Source organism: Nerophis ophidion, linkage group LG13 (assembly GCF_033978795.1).
Source record: "Nerophis ophidion isolate RoL-2023_Sa linkage group LG13, RoL_Noph_v1.0, whole genome shotgun sequence".
Classification (NCBI taxonomy): domain Eukaryota; kingdom Metazoa; phylum Chordata; class Actinopteri; order Syngnathiformes; family Syngnathidae; genus Nerophis; species Nerophis ophidion.
In genome coordinates, this window is record NC_084623.1 from 5,701,612 (window position 1) to 5,723,165 (window position 21,554).

At 42.5% G+C, this 21,554-nt stretch overlaps 1 protein-coding gene across 1 annotated transcript; it reads left to right on the plus strand.

Moving 5' to 3' along the window:
- Positions 1-1,834: 1,834 nt before the first annotated feature.
- On the plus strand, positions 1,835-18,878 carry LOC133564164 (UDP-glucuronosyltransferase-like). Its single transcript, XM_061918307.1, has 5 exons — positions 1,835-2,826; positions 8,616-8,747; positions 14,449-14,536; positions 14,603-14,822; positions 17,208-18,878. Exons 1-5 carry the CDS (start codon positions 1,969-1,971, stop codon positions 17,488-17,490), a joined length of 1,581 nt encoding a protein of 526 aa, XP_061774291.1. The 5' UTR covers positions 1,835-1,968; the 3' UTR covers positions 17,491-18,878.
- The last annotated feature ends 2,676 nt before the right edge of the window (positions 18,879-21,554 follow it).

Genomic DNA, 21,554 nt, shown 5'->3' on the forward strand with positions numbered 1-21,554 from the left:
AAAAAAGAGTGTAAACAGACGAGGTAGTAAGCTGTGAGAGGAGGGCAAAGGGCTGCCAAGGCCAGTGTTTTAGGGCGGGGGAGTGCAGGCCCGCTCAAAGCAAACTTTGCACTGCTTTGCACAAAGCTGTCCAAGCCGAAAGCAAACCATCGTGACTTGCAAATCTCCGGTAAAGCAGCAAGTAAAACAAAGGTAAAAAAAAAAGTGGAGCCATGTGTATTATTTGTTTATTATGTAAGTCCTTGCTGCAGGGTTTAGTGCAGGGGTGTCCAAACTTCTTGATCTTGGGGGCCACATTGGGCTAAAAAAATCGGTCGAGGGCCCGCAAGCGAACTCCATGTAAAAAACAAAACAAAACCAAAAAAAAAAAATATATATATATTATATTATATATAATATATTGATATATATATATATATATATATATATATATATATATATATATATATATATATGTATATATATATATGTATATATATAAATATATAGATGTATAGATATATATATATATACATATATATATCTATATATATCTATATATATATATATATATATATATATATATATATATATATATATATATATATATATATATATATATATATATAAAAAATTTGTATTTCTGACTCCAAAACGTTAAGAAGGTAAGTAAGGTAAATAAAAAAGGTAAGAGTCGGACTTTCACATACTCTTAATGTCCAATTATATTATTTAAATCTATTATATTAATATAATATGTACACATATATATGACCAGGCTATATATATATATATATATATATATATATATATATATATATATATATATATTCCATTTCTACTGCTTATTACCTATATATATATATATTAAATACACATGTATATTATATATAGTGTATATAATATATATATAGAGTTTATTATATATATATTCCATTTTCTACTGCTTATTCCCTATACATATATATATATATTAAATACGCATATATATATATGTATATATAATGTATATAATATATATATATATATATATATATATATATATATATATATATATATATATATATACATACACACACACGTATAGTATATATTATCATGTATATATATTATAAACAAATATATATTGTATACATAATATATAAATTTTATATATATCGACTCTTACCTTGTTTATTTACCTTACTTGACCTTCTTAAAGTTTTTAAATCAGAAATACCAAGCAGCTGAAAAGTGCTGAACATGGATAAGTGTGGATAGTCTTTGGATTGTTTCCCATCATGCTTTGTAAAGCATTTCAAGTAGTGTAATTTAGTATTGTTCTATGGTGCATGGATGTTTTTAAAAAAATAATATCCACAAAGTTCAATGACCATGTTTTGCACCATGTCTCGGGAAGGTTGTTAGCATTGGGTCATATAAGTATATGCTGTGTATTTAAATCATAATAAAAGGTAATCACCCCCGCGACCACGAAGGGGACAAGCGGTGGAAAATGGAGGGATGACCTGGAAAGCTCATTGTCCACAAGATGGCGAAAAATCCGCAGCATCAAAGTCATCAGACTTTTAAAAATGATTGCAGTCTCCCTGCGGGCAAGATTCCTGACCAAACTCATGACCTCTCGCGGGCCAATTGGACGACTTCAGCGGGCCGCACTTGGCCCCCGGGGCCGTAGTTTGGACACATCTGCTTTAGTGGTTCCAGGAGAACGGCGTGCAACAGCACACGGTGGTAAATGAGATCATGATAAGATACATGCATTGATGGTGGAGACAAGCATAGGAGAATGATTAAGTGGCACGCCACCGTGAAACCCTACACCCTGGTTCTTGCAGTGATTACATCACACTACGTGGAGGGCCAGATAAAACAGCCTCGCAGAGTGGAGAGCCACACACTCGCTCACACACGCGCGCTCACGGAACCAAGGACCAAAGTTGCAACGTACTTTCTCTGGCATTTTTGTCAACAAGGGGAAAGGAGACGATGAGGGTGCGGTTTCCTGCTCTGGAGCTGCTGGCCTGGCTGTGCTTCTGCGCTCTTGCGGGGCCCGCGGAAGGGGGAAAGGTGCTGGTCATGCCCGTGGATGGGAGCCACTGGCTGAGCATGAAGATCTTGGTGCAGGAGCTGACGCACAGAGGACACCAGGTGGTGGTTCTGGTGCCTGAAAGCAGCCTGTTGATCAAGTCCTCCGAGAGCTACCGGACCCGCCACTACAAAGTGCCGTACACCAAAGCCGAGCTGGACGGCAAATTCACCGAGCTCAAGGATAGCGTTTTCGTCAAGTCGCCGGACATCACCGATTTGTTTGTCAACGTGCAGCGTCTGGTCAACTTCACCAACTTCCAAGGGAAAGGCTGCAGAGCTCTGCTCAATGATCAGCTTCTGCTGAGTCAACTGAAGGACGAAGAATTCAGTCTCGTGCTGACCGACCCCTTCCTGCCATGCGGATCCATCCTGGCTCAAGTCTTCTCCATCCCGGCTGTTTATTTCCTGCGCGGGCTTCCCTGCGACCTGGACACCAAAGCCAACCAGTGCCCCGTCCCGCTGTCTTACGTCCCCAGATTCTACTCCGGGAACACGGATCTCATGACTTTCCCGGAGAGGTTGAAAAACAACATCATGGGTGCAGTGGAGCTCTTTGTGTGTCGTGTTTTGTACGCTGACTTTGACCAGCTGGTCCGGGACTTCGTGGACCCGGGAATGACCTACAAGGAACTCTTGAGCCACGCAGCGATTTGGCTCCTCAGGTACGACTTTGCGCTGGAGTGGCCCAAACCCATGATGCCCAACATGGTCTTGATTGGCGGTATCAACTGTGCGAAGACGCAGCCCCTGCCCGCGGTGAGTGTTTCAAAACCTGCGCCACATCTGGATTCACTCAAAGCGTGTCGTGCTCACGCTTCCTCTTTACAAATGAGAGCTTAGCCCTGGCCACGTTCCAGATGACACACACAGAGGAACTGAGCGCAATCATTCATCGTTGTTATGGCGTACAAAAGTTAATAGACGCAGAATCCTCCGAATGTGTCAACCATTTTTGGGATTCATTGTTTTTTTCTGTGGGCAGCACGGTGGAAGAGGGGTTAGTGCGTCTGCCTCACAGTACGAAGGTCCTGCGTTCGATCCTGGTGTGTGATGTAGAGCTTAAGTTGTTCAACAGTCTCTGTTGCGGTATTTTAGGCTTCATATTGCGCCACACATGTTCAATGGGAGACAGGTCTGGACTACAGGCAGGCCAGTTTAGTACCCTAACTCTTTTTACTATGAAGCCACGCTGTTGTAACACGTGGCTTGGCATTGTCTTGGTGAAATAAGCAGGGGCGTCCATGATAAAGTTGCTTGGATGGCAACATATGTTGCTCCAAAAGCTGCATGTACCTTTCAGCATTAATGGTGCCTTCACAATTGTGTAAATTACCCATGCTTTAGGCACTAATACACCCCCATACCATCACAGATGCTGGCTTTTCAACTTTGCCCCTAGAACAATCCGTATGGCTATTTTCCTATTCGGACTCTACATCCACAGTTTCCAAAAACCAATTTGAAATGTGGACTCATCAGACCACAGAACGCTTTTCCACTTTGCACCAGCCAATCTTAGATGGGCTCAGGCCCAGCGGAGCCGGTGGCATTTCTGGGTGTTGTTGATAAATGGCTTTGGCTTTGCATAGTAGAGTTTTACCTTGCACTTACAGATGTAGTGACAAACTGTAGTTACTGACAGTGGTTTTCTGAAGAGTTCCTGAGCCCATGTGGTGATATCTTTTACACACTGTCATTTTTAAAGCAGTACCGCCTGAGGGATTGAATGTCACGGGTATTCAATGTTGGTTTTCAGCCTTGCTGCTTGCGTGCAGGAATTTCTTCAGATTCTTTGAACCTTTTGATGATATTACAGATTGTGAAATCCCTAAATTCCTTGCATTAAACCAACATGCATCCCTTAACAATCTTACAAAAATGGGCACTTAGAATGATCCATTACACAAATAGCTTATTTTTAAAGTCAAATCTGTTAAAATGTCTTGATTTGGTGGAATATTTGACAGGGCTTTTAATCTTTAAAGCAAGAAGTTATCAATTGCAAATATTAAAAGTTTATTCCTAGAAAGAGATGTGGGGTATCACCTCAGAGGAACGGCAAAATATCAACACGCTTTAGCACTTAGCACAAGTAAAAGTTTTTGTCTGTGGGGTGAAAATATGAGTTCCAACACGAGTCAAACATTGATCCTTTTAAGAAATTGTATATATCTAGTATTTTGGTTCGGTATAGTGACGTCTAGGCTTGTTTTGAATGTGAGGACGAATGTCATCATCCATCCAAGCAACATTATCACGGACGCCCCTGCTTATTTCAACAAGACGATGCCAAGCCACGTGTTACAACAGCGTGGCTTCATAGTAAAAAAGTGCGGGTACTAGACTGGCCTGCCTGTAGTCCTGACCTGTCTCCCATTGAAAATGTGAGGCACATTATGAAGCTGCCATTAAATTCAAAGTTAATGATTACTTGCCAAATAAAAAATAAATCAAGTTTTTTAGTGTGAACATGAAATATCTTGTCTTTGCGGTCTATTCAATAGAATATAAGTTGAAAAGGATTTGCAAATCATTGTATTCTCTTTTTATTTACCGTTTACACAACGTGACAACTTCACTGGTTTTGGGTTTTGTAAACGAGTTCAAGTATTTAGTTGTTTATTTGTACATAATTTGGGCTTCCAGCTCACAAAAAACACAAAAACAGGATAAAAAAAAAAAATAAATAAAAAAAATAGGATACCAGCCAAAATTGTAAAGGATTTTCAACTCATTGAATTCTGTTTTTATTTACCATTTAGACCAGGGGTGTCCAAACTTTATCCACTGAGGGCCGCACACTGAAAAATCAAAGCAAGCGGGGGCCATTTTGATATTTTTTATTTTAAAAAACAATACAATATATGTATAAAAAATATACATTACGGCCTTTTTACAAAAAAAAATATTAAAAATGTGTCATTATTCAGTATTATTATTTTGATTATTATTCAAGTTTTAAATCTCTAAATCAACACTAGGTCCATCCATCCATCCATCCATTTCCTACCGCTTATTCCCTTTGGGGTCGCTTGTGCCTATCTCAGCTACAATCGTGCGGAAGGCGGGGTACACCCTGGACAAGTCGCCAACTCATCGCAGGGCATTAATGTTTTCACACAAGTTTAGATAGGTCCATCTGCCAATATAATGATTTTAAAGGTTTAAGTTGTATGTTTTTTTTGTCACAAAAAACCCAGTTTTTTTAATGGAAAAAAAAAACACAAAATATGCAATATTTTTACCCAATATTTTTTTTTTTTAATATTTGAGATTATATAATAATTGGAGCCTTAAAAAGGTCAATAACTCATAACACCATTGATTTTAATTCATTATTATTTTTTGAGCAGTGTACCCTGCCTTCCGCCCGATTGTAGCTGAGATAGGCGCCAGCGCCCCCCCGCGACCCCGAAAGGGAATAAGCGGTAGAAAATGGATGGATGGATGGATGGACACTTAAAAACAAATCACACTACAATTAGTGGGGTCTTACTCAATAAAGTGTTAGAAAACAAATTATAATTTTTTTCTACTGTTTACGTTTAACACAATAATCTTAAGATGAACTTCAGATCTATCCGTCAATTATAAGTTTTACTGTCGTTTATGTTTTTTGTTTGTTCATTTAAGGCCCTTCTTTAAAAGAATCAGCTCAGTTTTTTTATATGCCAAACACAAAATATGCAACATTTTCCCCGATAAATATCTCAAAGTGGAAAATTTAACTTGACGTAATTGGAGCCTTGAATAGGTCAATAATTCATGACATTGATTTTGATTCATTATTATTTTTTTAAAGAAGGAAACAGCCTGCATGGCAGATTTGTGTTATTAAAGTAAACATTGCAACATTTTCTTGCTACATTTCACCCGTTTGGTCTTTTATATCACTTTTTACATTTAAAAAAATTCTCAATCCTATTTTTACAAATGTGCCGTGGGGCTGTTAAAAAATGACCTGCAGGCCGCACTTTGGACACACCTGTTTTAGACAAAGTGACAACTTCACTGGAGTTGGGTTTTGTAATCCAGACCAAGTTTCTTAGCCTTTCTTCCACGCTGGAAGTGAAAAATTAAACAAATGTGATCAAATCTCTTTTTGTCAGTTACTGATAGCGAGCATAAGTGACATATTTGGAACTTATTAACGGAAAAAACAACACAACTTTAAGACAGAGACCCAATGCAAGGATGCCATTCCGATGCAGTAAGACCCATAATGCATTGCATCTCCATGTCACATGTTTAAGCCCTGTTATTTACATTTAGATTATTTCTGTTTCACACTTAAAGTTAAGGTGCCCCGCTCCAATTTTGACGTCGGAAATTGGTGTGATATCAGCAAAACAAACACGAGGTGATATAAGTTTGCATGTATGCATTCCTGCACATGTCCTCCAATAAGCACTTTAGCCAAGTCATGTACAAAACCCAGAACCAGTGAAGTTGTCACGTTGTGTAATTTGTAAATAAAAGCAGAATACAATGATTTGCAAATCCTTTTCAACTAAGACTTAATGTTTGAACTGAGAAAGTTAATTTTTTTTTTTTTGCAAATAATCTACTTAGAATTTAATGGCAGCAACTCATTGCAAAAAAAGTTGGCTCAGGGGCATTTTTACCAGTGTGTTACATGGCCTTTCCTTTTAACAACACTCAGTAAAGGTTTGGGAACTGAGGAGACACATTTTTTAAGCTTTTGGGAGACAGGTCTGGGCTACAGGCAGGCCAGTCTAGTACCCGCACCCTTTTACTACGAAGCCACGCTGTTGTAACATGTGGCTTGGCAATGTCTTGCTGAAATAAGCAGGGGCGTCCATGACAACGTTGCTTGGATGGCAACATATGTTGCTCCAAAACCTGTATGTACCTTTCAGCATTAAAGGTATCTTCACAGATGTGTAAGTTACCAATGCCTTGGCCACTAATACACCCCCATACCATCACACATGCTGGCTTTTCAACTTTGCGCCTAGAACAATCCGGATGGCTCTTTTCCTATTTGTTCCGGATGACTCTACGTCCACAGTTTCCGAAAACAATTTGAGACTTGGACTCGTCAGACCACAAAACGCTTTTCCACTTTGCACCAGTCAATCTTAGATGGGTTCGGGCCCAGCGGAGCCGGTGGCGTATCTGGGTGTTGTTGATGAATGGCTTTGGCTTTGCATAGTAGATTTTTACCTTGCACTTACAGATATGGTGACAACTGTAGTTACTGACAGTGGTTTTTTGAAGAGTTCCTGAGCCCATGTGGTGATATCTTTTACACACAGTCATTTTTAAAGCAGTACCGCCTGAGGAATTGAATGTCACAGGCATTCAATGTTGGTTTTCAGCCTTGCCGCTTACGTGCAGGAATTTCTTCAGATTCTTTGACCCTTTTGATAATATTACAGATTGTGAAATCCCCAAATTCCTTGCATTAAACCAACATACATCCCTTAACAATCTTACAAAAATGGGCACTTAGAATGAAAAATCTGGATGGTTCTTTTACTCTTTTTTCCGGAGGACACGACGTCCACAGTTTCCATAAAACAATTTGAAACGTGGTCTCGTCAGACCAAAGAACACTTTTCCACTTTGCATCAGTCCATCTTAGATGATCTCGGGCCCAGAGAAGCCGGCGGCGTTTCTGGATGTTGTTGATAAATGGCTTTCGCATGGTAGAGCTTTAACTTGCACTTACAGATGTAGCGACAAACTGTATTTAGTGACAGTGGTTTTCTGAAGTGTTCTTGACCCCATGTGGTGATATCCTTTAGAGATCGATGTCGGTTTTTGATACAGTGCCGTCTGAGGGATCGAAGGTCACGGTCATTCAATGTTGGTTTCCGGCCATGCGGCTTACATTGAGTGTTTTATCCAGATTCTCTGAACCTTTTGATGATATTATGGACCGAAGATGTTGAAATCCCTAAATTTCTTGCAATTGCACTTTGAGAAACGTTGTTCTTAAACTGTTTGCTCACGCAGTTGTGGACAAAGGGGTGTACCTCGCCCCATCCTTTCTTGTGAAAGACTGAGCATATTTTGGGACGCTGTTTTTATACCCAATCATGGCACCCACCTGTTCCCAATTAGCCTGCACACCTGTGGGATGTTCCAAATAAGTGTTTGATGAGCATTCCTCAACTTGATCAGTATTTATTGCCACCTTTCCCAACTTCTTTGTCACGTGTTGCTGGCATCAAATTCTAAAGTTAATGATTATTTGCTAAACATTTTTTTTTATCAGTTTGAACATCAAATATGTTGTCTTTGTAGCATATTCAACTGAATATGGGTTGAAAAGGATTTGCAAATCATTGTATTCTGTTTATATTTACATCGAACACAATTTCCCAACTCATATGGAAACGGGGTTTGTACTAATAAAAGTATCAATCAATCAATCAATCAATCAATCAGTTTGACTGACAAGCTTGGTGGTGCTTGGGAACCGCCAACCATTGTCTTCAGGACCGGCCATAAGTGATCTTCCACAAAAACATTTTCTTTGATGTCTAACTTGTCCCCACAATGTTTGATTCTTGCAGGATTTAGAGGAGTTCGTGGAGGGTTCGGGAGAGGACGGCTTTATTGTCTTCACCCTGGGCTCCATGGTGTCCACCATGCCTGCGGAGATAGCCATGCGCTTCTTTGAAGCCTTCGAAAGGATTCCTCAAAGGGTAATAACACCGTTAAAACTCGTACGCCGTTCACAAACAATCTCTGACGTTCGAACGTTACACACTTGGACTTATTGATCAAGCACTAAGACTGGACGATTGTGGCTCAAATTATATTATTTTGACAGTTTTTCACAGGTTTTCATTATTGTAAAACATGGGTTTTTATTGTGCCACCAACCCAACAAGCACAAGACTTTGGTACAACTTTGATTAAATGGGTTATGCTAGTATAGCGCTTTTCTACCTTCAAGGTACTCAAAGCGCTTTGACACTATTTACACATTCACACACTGATGGCCCATTGTCATGTTCAAACACTGATGACATCTATTAAACAGACAAGAAGCAAGGAATCATGCAGAGACAGAGTTAAATTTTGCTCAATGAGGAGAGACCTTTTGGCCTGTACTCTTAGTTACAGATCCAACCTCCGGTCTAAGGTCCTGTTGCCAGTACTCCTCTATGTATTTGGGAGGTCCCTGGTTACATCACTGAGGCTGCTGCGGAAGGAAGGGGGTTCAATTCAGCAACCCCAGTTAGACACAATAGAGCAGGGGTCGGGAACCTTTTTGGCTGAGAGAGCCAAGAAGCCAAATATTTTAAAATGTATTTCTGTAAGAGCCATAAAATATTTTTATTTAACACTGAACACAACTAAACGCGTGCATTTTTAAGTAAGACCAACATTTCTAGAGTATAATACGTCTCTTATTCTTTGTATTAACATTGTTATTATGAAGCTAACTGTGGAGGGGGCGTGGCCTGCGGGCCTGCAGCGAAGCGGGGTGTTGCCAGGACTGGCCTCGAAATCAGCCACAGGTGTGTAGATGGCCCACCTGGGCCTTGTTACCTAATCACATGTCGCTCTGTTATACTGTAAGCATCAGCCAGGAGGAGAGACGGGGTTGGAGCTGGAGCCAGAGCGCGAGCGAGAATGAAAGAGAAAAATACAATTGCAGGAAAGCAACTGAGAGACTTATTGAAAAATCAAACAATATTGTAACCCTGAAACAGGCTCTCATGTCAGTGCTTGGTGGTCTGAAGAAACCCCAGAAGGCCAAGCCCCACACTAACCAATAATAAATAAATAGCTTCTTACCATTAACGGAACTTCTTAAACATAAAAAAGCATGAGAATGTTTTATATATTGAACGTTACTTTTAACACTGTGATTACAAGTGGAATTATTCCTTACTTATCGTGTTAAGCAATGTCAGCTCAGATGTATCTGAGAGCCAGATGCAGTCATCAAAAGAGCCACATCTGGCTCGCGAGCCATAGGTTCCCTACCCCTGCAATAGAGTTTGCATGTTCTCCCCGTGACTGCGTGGGTTCCCTCCGGATGCTCCGGCTTCTTCACAATATATGATTATTCCGAAATGCAAATGTGCTGACACTTGCTTTGTCTGCATCACGGTACTCGACGTTGGGCCTTGGTAGTCAGCAGGCCGGGTCTGGACACAAACACTGATACGAGATGACTCGCAATCTTTGGATTGCCAGTTGTGCCTTTGCGCGGATAGAAAAGTACAACTTCGACACAATTGCTAATAACTATAGCAACGGCCTTTAAAAGCATAAGAGTTGTGTGTGATAACTTACACATAATTATTCCAACACCCATCAGGAGCAAGGGTGAAGTGTCTCGCTCGAGGACACGACGGACGTGACGAAAGGTTGGTAGAAGATGGGGATCGAACCAGGAATCCTCAGGTTACTTACACGGCCACTCTCCCAACCGCGCCACGCCGTGTCATGTCTGTTGATCATGTTTTTGTTTGGCCAAGTGCTGTTTGTTTTTTGGACACTCGGTTCCTGTTTTTGCACTTCCTTGTTTGTTTTGTTCCCATGACTACCCATTAGTTTTCACCTGTCTCACATTTTGCTCTCGCACACCTGTCACTAATCACCACAGAATTATTTAAACCTGTAGTTGCCAGGTAGTCAGCCTGGCGACTTTACCTTTACCCACGTCATGCCATGCTACCGCTACTTCATGCCATGCCCTGCCTGTCTCTCAAACTGTCCATTGTTTGTTTTGTTTCCATGACTACCCATTAATTTCACCTGTCTCACATTTTACTGTCGCACACCTGTCACTAATCACCACAGAATTATTTAAACCTGTAGTTGCCAGGTAGTCAGCCTGGCGACTTTACCTTTACCCACGTCATGCCATGCTACCGCTACTTCATGCCATGCCCTGCCTGTCACTCATACTGTCCATTGTTTGTTTTGTTTCCATGACTACCCATTAGTTTTCACCTGTCTCACATTTTGCTCTCGCACACCTGTCACTAATCACCACAGAATTATTTAAACCTGTAGTTAGTTGCCAGGTAGTCAGCCTGGCGACTTTACCTTTACCCACGTCATGCCATGCTACCTCTACTTCATGCCATGCCCTGCCTGTCACTCATACTGTCCATTGTTTGTTTTGTTTCCATGACTACCCATTAGTTTTCACCTGTCTCACATTTTGCACTCACACACCTGTCACTAATCACCACAGAATTATTTAAACCTGTAGTTGCCAGGTAGTCAGCCTGGCGACTTTACCTTTACCCACGTCATGCCATGCTACCTCTACTTCATGCCATGCCCTGCCTGTCACTCATACTGTCCATTGTTTGTTTTGTTTCCATGACTACCCATTAGTTTTCACCTGTCTCACATTTTGCACTCGCACACCTGTCACTAATCACCACAGAATTATTTAAACCTGTAGTTGCCAGGTAGTCAGCCTGGCGAATTTACCTTTACCCACGTCATGCCATGCTACCTCTACTTCATGCCATGCCCTGCCTGTCACTCATACTGTCCATAGTTTCCCTCCTGCCCATGACACGTACTTTTTTGGTTGTTTATGGCACAGTTATCGAGTTTTGCCTTTTGTCCGTAGTTCTGCCTTTATGCTAGTTTTTGTTTTCATTAGTCACGTTTGTTCTCCGCCATTGTGCGCGCCTTTTGTTTGCTTTCTTTTTTTGTAGTTTGTTAGTGTTAAAATGAAATATGTACTTACATTCACGTCTTGTCCGCGCCAACTTTCCTTTGCCTTCTGGAAAAAGGAACCCACAAGTCCACGTATTGACACGCCGTACATGTCCTTTAGAACAGACTTTGAAACAATGTTGCAAAATACTATTTGGTAAATCGATGTCCAACGTTGGATCCACGTTGTTGGTTGGTAAAATGACCACATTTCAACGGTTAAATCAACGTCACAACCTGGCATTGAACAAACGTCGTCAAAAAGCACGTTGTTTCAACGCTGTTTTTGTGTTGTTGAAAGTTAGCTGGGAAATACTCAGTGGCCTAGTGGTCAGGGTGTCCGCCCTGAGATGGGTAGGTTGTGAGTTCAAACCCCCGGCCGAGTCATACCAAGGACTATACAAATGGGACCCATTAGCTCCCTGCTTGGCACTCAGCATCAAGGGTTGGAATTGGGGGTTGAATCACCAAAAATGATTCCCGGGCGTGGCCACCGCTGCTGCTCACTGCTCCCCTCACCTCCCAGGGGGTGTTTCAGTGTTATAACTTCATCTTTATCTTTACCCTTTAAGCCAAAATGCGTCCGTTTTTCCTTTTCTGTTTACACACCGTGTCTGCTTGTAAGTACTCTGTGCGCGCGTGCTGCCGAACATGCTCCTCTGCTGGTAAAACCAGCAATGTCATGACGTGATGACGACGAAGGGGTTGGATGGTACTTTTTAAAAGCCGTATAGTACCAAAATAGATTAATTAGTATCACGGTACTATACTAATACCAGTATACCATACAACAGGGGTGTCCAAAGTGCGGCCCAGGGGCCATTTGCGGCCCGCAAGTAATTTTTCAACGGCCCCACGGCGCATTTTAAAAATACGATTGAAACATTTTTAAAATGTAAAAAGTGATATGAAAGAGCAAACGGGTGAAATGTAACAAGAAAATGTTGCAATGTTTACTCTAATAACACAAAGCTGCCATGCATAATAATGAATCAAAATCAATGTCATTATGAATTATCGACCTATTCAAGGCTCCAATTACGTCACGTTAAATTTTCCACTTTAGAGATATTTTTTGGGGGAAAATGTTGCATATTTTGTGTTTGCCATATAAAAAACAGATGTTTGTTTTAAAGAAGGGCCTAAAATAAACAAACCAAAAACATTAACAACAATAAAACTTATAATTGACGGATGGATCTGAAGTTGATCTTGAGATTATTGTATTAAAAGTAAACAGTAAAAAAATGTATAATTTGTTTTTTAACACTTTAATGAGTAGGACCCCTTTGGATCCACAATAATTTTAGGGGCGGCATAGCTCGGTTGGTAGAGTGGCCGTGTCAGCAACTTGAGGGTTGCAGGTTCGATTCCCACTTCCGCCATCCTAGTCACTGCCGTTGTGTCCTTGGGCAAGACACTTTACCCACCTGTTCCCAGTGCCCACCCACACTGGTTTAAATGTAACTTAGATATTGGGTTTCACTATGTAAAGCGCTTTGAGTCACTAGAGAAAAGCGCTATATAAATATAACTCACTTCACTTCACTAGTGTGATTTGTTTTTAAGTGTCATTGCTCAAAAAATAATAATAATCAATGGTCCATCCATCCATCCATCATCTTCCGCTTATCCGAGGTCGGGTCGCGGGGGCAGCAGCCTAAGCAGGGAAGCCCAGACTTCCCTATCTCCAGCCACTTCGTCTAGCTCTTCCCGGGGGATCCCGAGGCGTTCCCAGGCCAGCCGGGAGACATAGTCTTCCCAACGTGTCCTGGGTCTTCCCCGTGGCCTCCTACCAGCTGGACGTGCCCTAAACACATCCCTAGGGAGGCGTTCGGGTGGCATCCTGACCAGATGCCCGAACCACCTCATCTGGCTCCTCTCGATAATCAATGGTGTTATTAGTTATTTACTTTTTTAAGGCTCCAATTATTATATAATCTCAAATATTCCACTTAAATATTGGGTGATAATATTGCATATTTTGTGGTTTTTTCCATCAAAAAACAGGGTTTTCTTTGACAAAAAGAGCATACAACTTACATCTTTAAAATCATTGTATTGACAAAGGGACCTAATGTTGATCTTGGGGCGGTATAGCTCGGTTGGTAGAGCGGCCGTGCCAGCAACTTGAGGGTTGCAGGTTCGAATCCCGCTTCCGCCATTCTGGTCACTGCCATTGTGTCCTTGGGCAAGGCACTTTACCCACCTGCTCCCAGTGCCACCCACACTGGTTTAAATGTAACTTCGATGTTGGGTTTCACTATGTAAAGCGCTTTGAGTCACCAGAGAAAAGCGCTATATAAATATAATTCACTTCACTTCACATCTTCAGATTTAAAACTTGAATAATAATAAAACAAAATAATACTGAATAATGACACATTTTTATTATATTTTTTGACCAAAACCCCTTGGGGTCCCTGGGATCAAGCCTGAGTGGAGGCCTAAATGTATATTGGTTATACATATATTGTATTGTTTTTTAAAATAAAAAAATGTCAAAATGGCCCCCGCTTGCTTTGATTTTTCAGTCTGACGCCCTAAGAGGAAAAAAATTGGACACCCCCGCCATACAACACTAGTGACTATAGTTCAACTTTTTTCCCCCCGATTACAATATTGTTATGATTCTGAGATGCCAAAAATCAAAATCACGATTAAAATTCAATTGATTGACCAAACCTAAAAGTGTGTGTGTTCCAGGTTTTGTGGCGATACACCGGAGTTACACCCGAGCATGTGCCAAAGAACATCAAACTCATGAAGTGGCTGCCTCAGAATGACCTCTTGGGTATGGCGTCCAGAAACGTGACCCGTGAAGAAGTCAAGGTGATAAACTTTATGGTGTGTTCCTCAGCCCACCCCAAGGCCAGAGCCTTCCTCACCCACGGAGGAACCCACGGCATCTATGAAGGCATCTGCAACGCTGTGCCCATGCTGATGTTCCCGCTGTTCGGGGACCAGGGAGACAACGTTCTCCGCATGGTGGCGCGCGGCATCGCGGAGAAACTCGGCATCATCGACGTGACAGCAGACAAACTGCTGGCCGCTCTGAATAACATCATCAATAATAAAAGGTGAGACGGTGGAAGAGGACAACAATGGACTATTCATACTCCAAACTAGGGATTCACTTTCAATTCAGTTTGGGTTTATTTGGAGCATGCACACAATGTCGTGCGTCACACAATTCCAGTTGTTTCATTACAGTGCGTCCGAAAAGGAGTAGGAAGAAGCAGAGCTTATTTAATCCTACCCTTTTTCATACAATAGCAATTTTATCTAATTTTCTTGTTCTCTGTAACAGAACAGTGAACAAATAAATAATAAATACCGCATTTCCTTGAATTGCCGCCGGGTATATAGTATGCGCCTGCTTAGAATTACTGCCGGGTCAAACTCGTTTCGCAAAATATTATTTTTATTAGCGCATGTCTAGAATTTCCGCAGGGTCAAACTCGTCACGTCACGAGTGACACTTGACCTGTCATCATTTTCAAAGTGGAGGAGGCTGATTTCAATCATTTGAAATCACATAAAGCAGGGGTGTCAAACTCAAATACATCCATCCATCCATCCATCCATCCATCCATCCATCTTCTTCCGCTTATCCGAGGTCGGGTCGCGGGGGCAACAGCCTAAGCAGGGAAACCCAGACTTCCCTTTCCCCAGCCACTTCGTCTAGCTCTTCCCGGGGGATCCCGAGGCATTCCCAGGCCAGCCGGGAGACATAGTCTTCCCAACGTGTCCTGGGTCTTCCCCGTGGCCTCCTACCGGTTGGACGTGCCCTAAACACCTCCCTAGGGAGGCGTTCGGGTGGCATCCTGACCAGATGCCCGAACCACCTCATCTGGCTCCTCTCCATGTGGAGGAGCAGCGGCTTTACTTTGAGTTCCTCCCGGATGGCAGAGCTTCTCACCCTATCTCTAAGGGAGAGACCCAAACTCATTTGGGCCGCTTGTACCCGTGATCTTATCCTTTCGGTCATGACCCAAAGCTCATGACCATAGGTGAGGATGGGAACGTAGATCGACCGGTAAATTGAGAGCTTTGCCTTCCGGCTCAGCTCCTTCTTCACCACAACGGATCGGTACAACGTCCGCATTATTGAAGACGCCGCACCGATCCACTCTTCCCCCACTCGTGAACAAGACTCCGAGGTACTTTAACTCCTCCACTTGGGGCAGTGTCTCCTCCCCAACCCGGAGATGGCATTCCACCCTTTTCCGGGCGAGAACCATGGACTCTGACTTGGAGGTGCTGATTCTCATTCCGGTCGCTTCACACTCGGCTGCGAACCGATCCAGTGAGAGCTGAAGATCCCGGTCAGATGAAGCCATCAGGACCACATCATCTGCAAATACTCAAATACATAGTGGGCCAAAATTTAAAACTGAACAAAGCCGCGGGCCAATGTTGAACAAATTAACCTTTTAATAGGGACCCAAACAAGTTTTGCATTGAACATTGAACAAGCAAGGCTTTTATACAGTAAGTTTATAGTGACATGCAAAATCGAGCTTCAAATAATAATAACAATAATAATAATAAAAAACATATCAATGGCTTTTCAAATAAAATTAAAATACAAATGTAATGCCTCTTTTCTATTTGCAGCCTTCTGAGGTAAAAATATATTGTAGTGTCCCGAAAGAGTTAGTGCTGCAAGGGCTTCTGTTTTGTTGTGTTTATGTTATGTTACGGGCTTCACGGTGGCAGAGGGGTTAGTGCGTCTGCCTCACAATAAGAAGTTCCTGCAGTCCTGGGTTCAAATCCAGGCTCGGGATCTTTCTGTGTGGAGTTTGCATGTTCTCCCCATGAATGCGTGGGTTCCCTCCGGGTACTCCGGCTTCCTCTTACTTCCAAAGACATGCACCTAGGGATAGGTTGATTGGCAACACTAAATTGGCCCTAGTGTGTGAATGTGAGTGTGAAGGTTGTCTGTCTATCTGTGTTGGCCCTGCGATGAGGTGGCGATGTGTCCAGGGTGTACCCCGCCTTCCGCCCGATTGTAGCTGAGATAGGCGCCAGCGCCCCCCGCGACCCCAAAAGGGAAAAAGTGGTAGAAAATGAATGGATGGATGTTATGTTACAGTGCAGATGTTTGTCATTCTTGTTTGGTGTGAGTTCACAGTGTGGCGCATATTTGTAAAATTGTTAAAGTTGTTTATACGGCCACCCTCAGTGTGACCTGTATGGCTGTTGAGCCATACAGGTCACACTGAGGGTTACGGTTAGCCTACCTAGAAGAAATGGATCTGTAATAGCTGCAAAAAAAGGTGGACCGACATCATATTGAACCCTATGAGTTAGGAGTGGGATGGCACTGAGTCAAGGCAGGTGGCCAAATACTTTTGGCAATATAGTGTAAGACTTTGCAATGACCTCATACCACTGATGTAATCATCATTTTAAAGCATGATTCATCGACCTTGAACTGACATGTGATCGCCTCCCTGCAGTTACAAAGAGAAGATGGTGAAATTGTCCGCCGTACACCTGGACCGTCCTCTACCGCCTTTGGACCTGGCGGTTTTCTGGACAGAGTTTGTCATGAGACACAACGGCGCCGCGCACCTGCGAGTGGCCGCGCACGACCTGAACTGGTTCCAGTACCACAGTCTGGATGTCCTCGGCTTCCTGCTCGCCGTGGTCACCTTCGCGCTGTGGCTGGCGCTCAGATGCTGCCTGCTCTGCACGCGCAAGTGTTGCGGCCGGGGGACCGCCAAGAGGAAAACCGAGTAAAGACGATGCGGGATATGAAGTCATTTTTAACGGTGGGCTGTGAATTTTAAGCTGATCAATTTTATTTTTGACAACAATTGTCCAAATATGAATGTTTCAAAAGTCTCAGGTGCTGTATTATCGCCATCTTGTGTCAGAACTTTTGTGCAAAATGGGTCACACACGCGTCGTGTGGGGTTGTAGAAATCAAGCGAATTCAGGACAAAGTACCGTTTTTTCCAGAGCACCGGATTATAGGGCGCATTAAAGGAGTCATATAATTATGATTATGTTCTAAATGTAAAATACTTCCTTGTGGTCTACATAACATGTAATGGTGGTTCTTTGGTCAAAATATTGCATAGATGATGTTTTACAGATCATCTTTAAGTCGCTTCCGGATGCGCCGTTTTGTGGGCGGTCTTATTTACGTGGCTCACCTTCGACGGCGTTTTCTCCCCGTCATTTTTATTTGTACCGGTGTAGCGTGCAAGGACGAGAGTGGAAGAAGTGTCAAAAGATGGAGCTAACTGTTTTAAAGAATGTGAAGGTCTTGCACCGCCGGGTTCTTCGGACCACCAAGGACGGACATGACAGGCTCGAGGGTTTTGTGATTTGGTTTATTTTCTAATAAACTTATCATTCTGCTTTTTTAAATTAAATCATATTGGCGATCAGGGGTGTCCAAACTTTTTCCAGCGAGGGACACAATGAAGAAAAGTTCAAACGCAGGAGTTACTTTGATACATTTTGTGCAATAAAGTTGCAGTGTGCCACAGTTATGGGCCTGCGGCCATAACCCGCCCACGTCCTGGCGCAGTGCCACCACACACACACACACACACACACACACACACGCGAAATCGTCATATTCAAAAGCAGAGTTTGCAAAAGTGGCAACTATGGCGTCCGTTTTTAAATCATCACTTTATGAAGGAAGTGCTGTGATTGACAGCTATGAACGGCAATCATTTCATTCGACCCGCACACAAGCATTTTTTGTTGTCTTTTTACAGAGTTGAACTTACTAATTTTATTGTTTTAACATGTGTTTCTAAACCACAAATGCAAGCAGGTGGTGGTGTTCTTGTGTACGTTGGGTTAGCTCCATGTAAATTGTCATAGAGCAGCTATAAAGATGCTAAAAGCAATCCAGTGTGGTTCAATAAATGCTATGGTGTTTAAGGTGATGAAGCCAATTAGTATAATAGCTAATAATATACTTTATTAATTCATTTATTACATTTTACAAAATGCCAAAGGCTGTTAAAAAAATGTGGCCTGGCAGCACTTTGGGCGTCCCTGCTGGAGCAGATTGTTTCCTTTTCTGCCTCCTAGTGGACTGTGAGTATATTGCGATATGAGATTAAAAACACTAATAAATCATCATGGGAAAACTGTGAAAGAAATGTCCTCTTGTTCTTTTTAAACACATTTTTTTTAACCCTCAGGAGACAAAGGCGGACTTTTTATGTGCTTTTCGGTAAGTTTGTCCTGTATTTTGACTAGAATTCTTATGATTTTTTTTCATTTTAAAATTTTATCCATCATCCATTTTCTACCGCTTGTCCCTTTTGGGGTGGGTGAAGCCTATCTCAGCTGCATTCGGGCGGAAGGCGGAGTAAACCCTGGACAAGTCGCCACCTCATTGCAGGGCCAACACAGACAACATTCACACTCACATTCACACACTACGGACCATTTTTTGTGTTGTGAAGTGAATTGAATTATATTTATCCATCCATTTTCTACCGCTTATTCCCTTTTGGGGTTGAGGGGGGCGCTGGCGCCTATCTCAGCTACAATCGGACGGAAGGCGGGGTACACCCTGGACAAGTCACCACCCTATCGCAGGGCCAACACAGATAGATAGACAACATTCACACTCACATTCACACACTAGGGACCATTTAGTGTTGCCAATCAACCTATCCCCAGGTGCATGTCTTTGGAGGTGGGAGGAAGCCGGACTACCTGCTGCTGGAATTTTAATTTTCCTGAAGGAATCAATAAGTGAAGTGAATTATATTTATATAGCGCTTTTTCTCTAGTGACTCAAAGCGCTTTCACATAGTGAAACCCAATATCTAAGTTACATTCAAACCAGTGTGGCTGGCACTGGGAGCAGGTGGGTAAAGTGTCTTGCCCAAGGACACAACGGCCGTGACTAGGATGGCGGAAACAAGGATCGAACCTGGAACCCTCAAGTTGCTTGCATGGCCACTCTACCAACCGAGCTATACCCCCCCAATCAACCTATCCCCAGGTGCATTTCAGTGTTCAATTTTTTCACAGGTGTACTATACACTGGGAGTTATTTTACAACAGGCCATAAAAGTCAATCGCTTTTCGAAGAACCTTTTTGGATTATTTTCTTTTTTTTTCCCCTTTCTTTGCTCAAATCTCTCAATCAACTCCAGCCCTGAACAAAAAAATACAAAATTTAACCAATTTACCAAAACCAAACGTAAATCTACACTGTTGAATGCCCTTAAACCTTTGTGTATTGTTCATATTGTTGTTACTCAGCCGACGTTTGTGGGTCTGATGGACCCGTTGCATTTTGTGGCTTTTAATGCTTCACAATTTTGACATTTTCTGTCTTGCCTCTGGTGAGGGCGGTTAAATTGATCCCCGCTTCCTCCTTTTAAAGCTTGCTCTCTTTGTTTTGTCTTGTCTGAACTTTTTTGAAGCCTCTTTCTTTGCGCTGTCCTCAAATCTAAGCATCGGACATGGATATGATCAGCTGGACTCTCGGTGCAATTGACAAAGTCTTTTCGACGAGGAAAAGAGGTTCGGGGGAGCCTGGCTGCCCTGACGGAACCATTGCTGTGGGGTACGTGAGAGACTCCTGGGATGAATGGAGAATCGTGTGCCTCTCAGTCCTTTCCATGGAGGACGTGGAAGACATCTACCTATTTGGAACCGTGATCGCGGGGCACCTGCTGATTGGGCTGGGCATTGCTCTGGTGTATCGTCAAATTCGTAAGACGATGGCAGCCACTGAAGGAGGCCAAAGGCTGTTCGTCGCGATGGAAGGTTTGGGCGGGGCTGTGTGAACACAGACTGTGGCGATTTCGAAACTAAATCGCAAGATGGATCACATTATGGAGAAGTTGAAAAGGAAGATTGAATGGACTAAGAACAGACAAGCCGTTGTTTTGTCTGTTGGCGAAAAACAAACATCGTAATCAACGATTTGACTCCCTCGAATAGCCTTGACGCTAGGACCAGGCTGTTCTGAAAAACTCCCCCGAAGACACCTCAATGAGGGACGCTTTTGACCTCCCTCCCTTCTCAACGACACCTGGAGTCGAACTTTTTCAGATCGGTCAGTCTAAAAAAAACTTTACACAATCATTTTACTGCTCGCCCGTGTATCAGCTGGGGGCATCTCTGCGCTGTTGATCCGCCTCCGCTTGGGATGTTTTCCTGCTGGCTCCGCTGTGAACGGGACTCTCGCTGCTGTGTTGGATCCGCTTTGGACTGGACTCTTGCGACTGTGTTGGATCCATTATGGATTGAACTTTCACAGTATCATGTTAGATCCACTCGACATCCATTGCTTTCCTCCTCTCCAATGTTCTCATAGTCATCATTGTCATCGACGTCCCACTGACTTATGTGGGCCTACCGAGGATGTGGTAGTGGTTTGTGCTGTGGTTTGTGCAGCCCTTTGAGACACTAGTGATTTAGGGCTATATAAGTAAACATTGATTGATTGATTGATACCCAAGACAATTGGCCACAGGCGCAACCCCCACCCCTTCTGTGCGAGTAGTCGTGATTGCATTGTTTATGTGTGCATTGCAAATGAGTTTTTTTTCCTTGGACTCAGCATGAATCCCATTGCCAAAAATGCACTTTTCAGTTCTTATGTGTCTTGTGCATGTTAAGAATAGACAATAAATCATTTCCACAATCAAACACTTTTATGTTAAAATGCTGAACAGATGTTTACCTTATCCCAATAAACATCTGGTCTTCAGCTGACGCCTGTTGACTGATGGCATATACTGTGCATTGACCATTCCTGTTTGAACGGCGGTAAAAACAAACATGTAAAAGTAGAAGATACAATGATT

Coding starts and splice junctions, on each gene's coding strand:
- LOC133564164 (XM_061918307.1), top strand. CDS start 1,969: ATGAGGGTGCGGTTTCCTGCTCTGGAGCTGCTGGCCTGGCTGTGCTTC. Junction 14,537..14,602: donor GCCTCAGAATGACCTCTTGG/GTATGGCGTCCA, acceptor TGTGTTCCTCAG/CCCACCCCAAGGCCAGAGCC. Junction 14,823..17,207: donor AACATCATCAATAATAAAAG/GTGAGACGGTGG, acceptor GCCTCCCTGCAG/TTACAAAGAGAAGATGGTGA.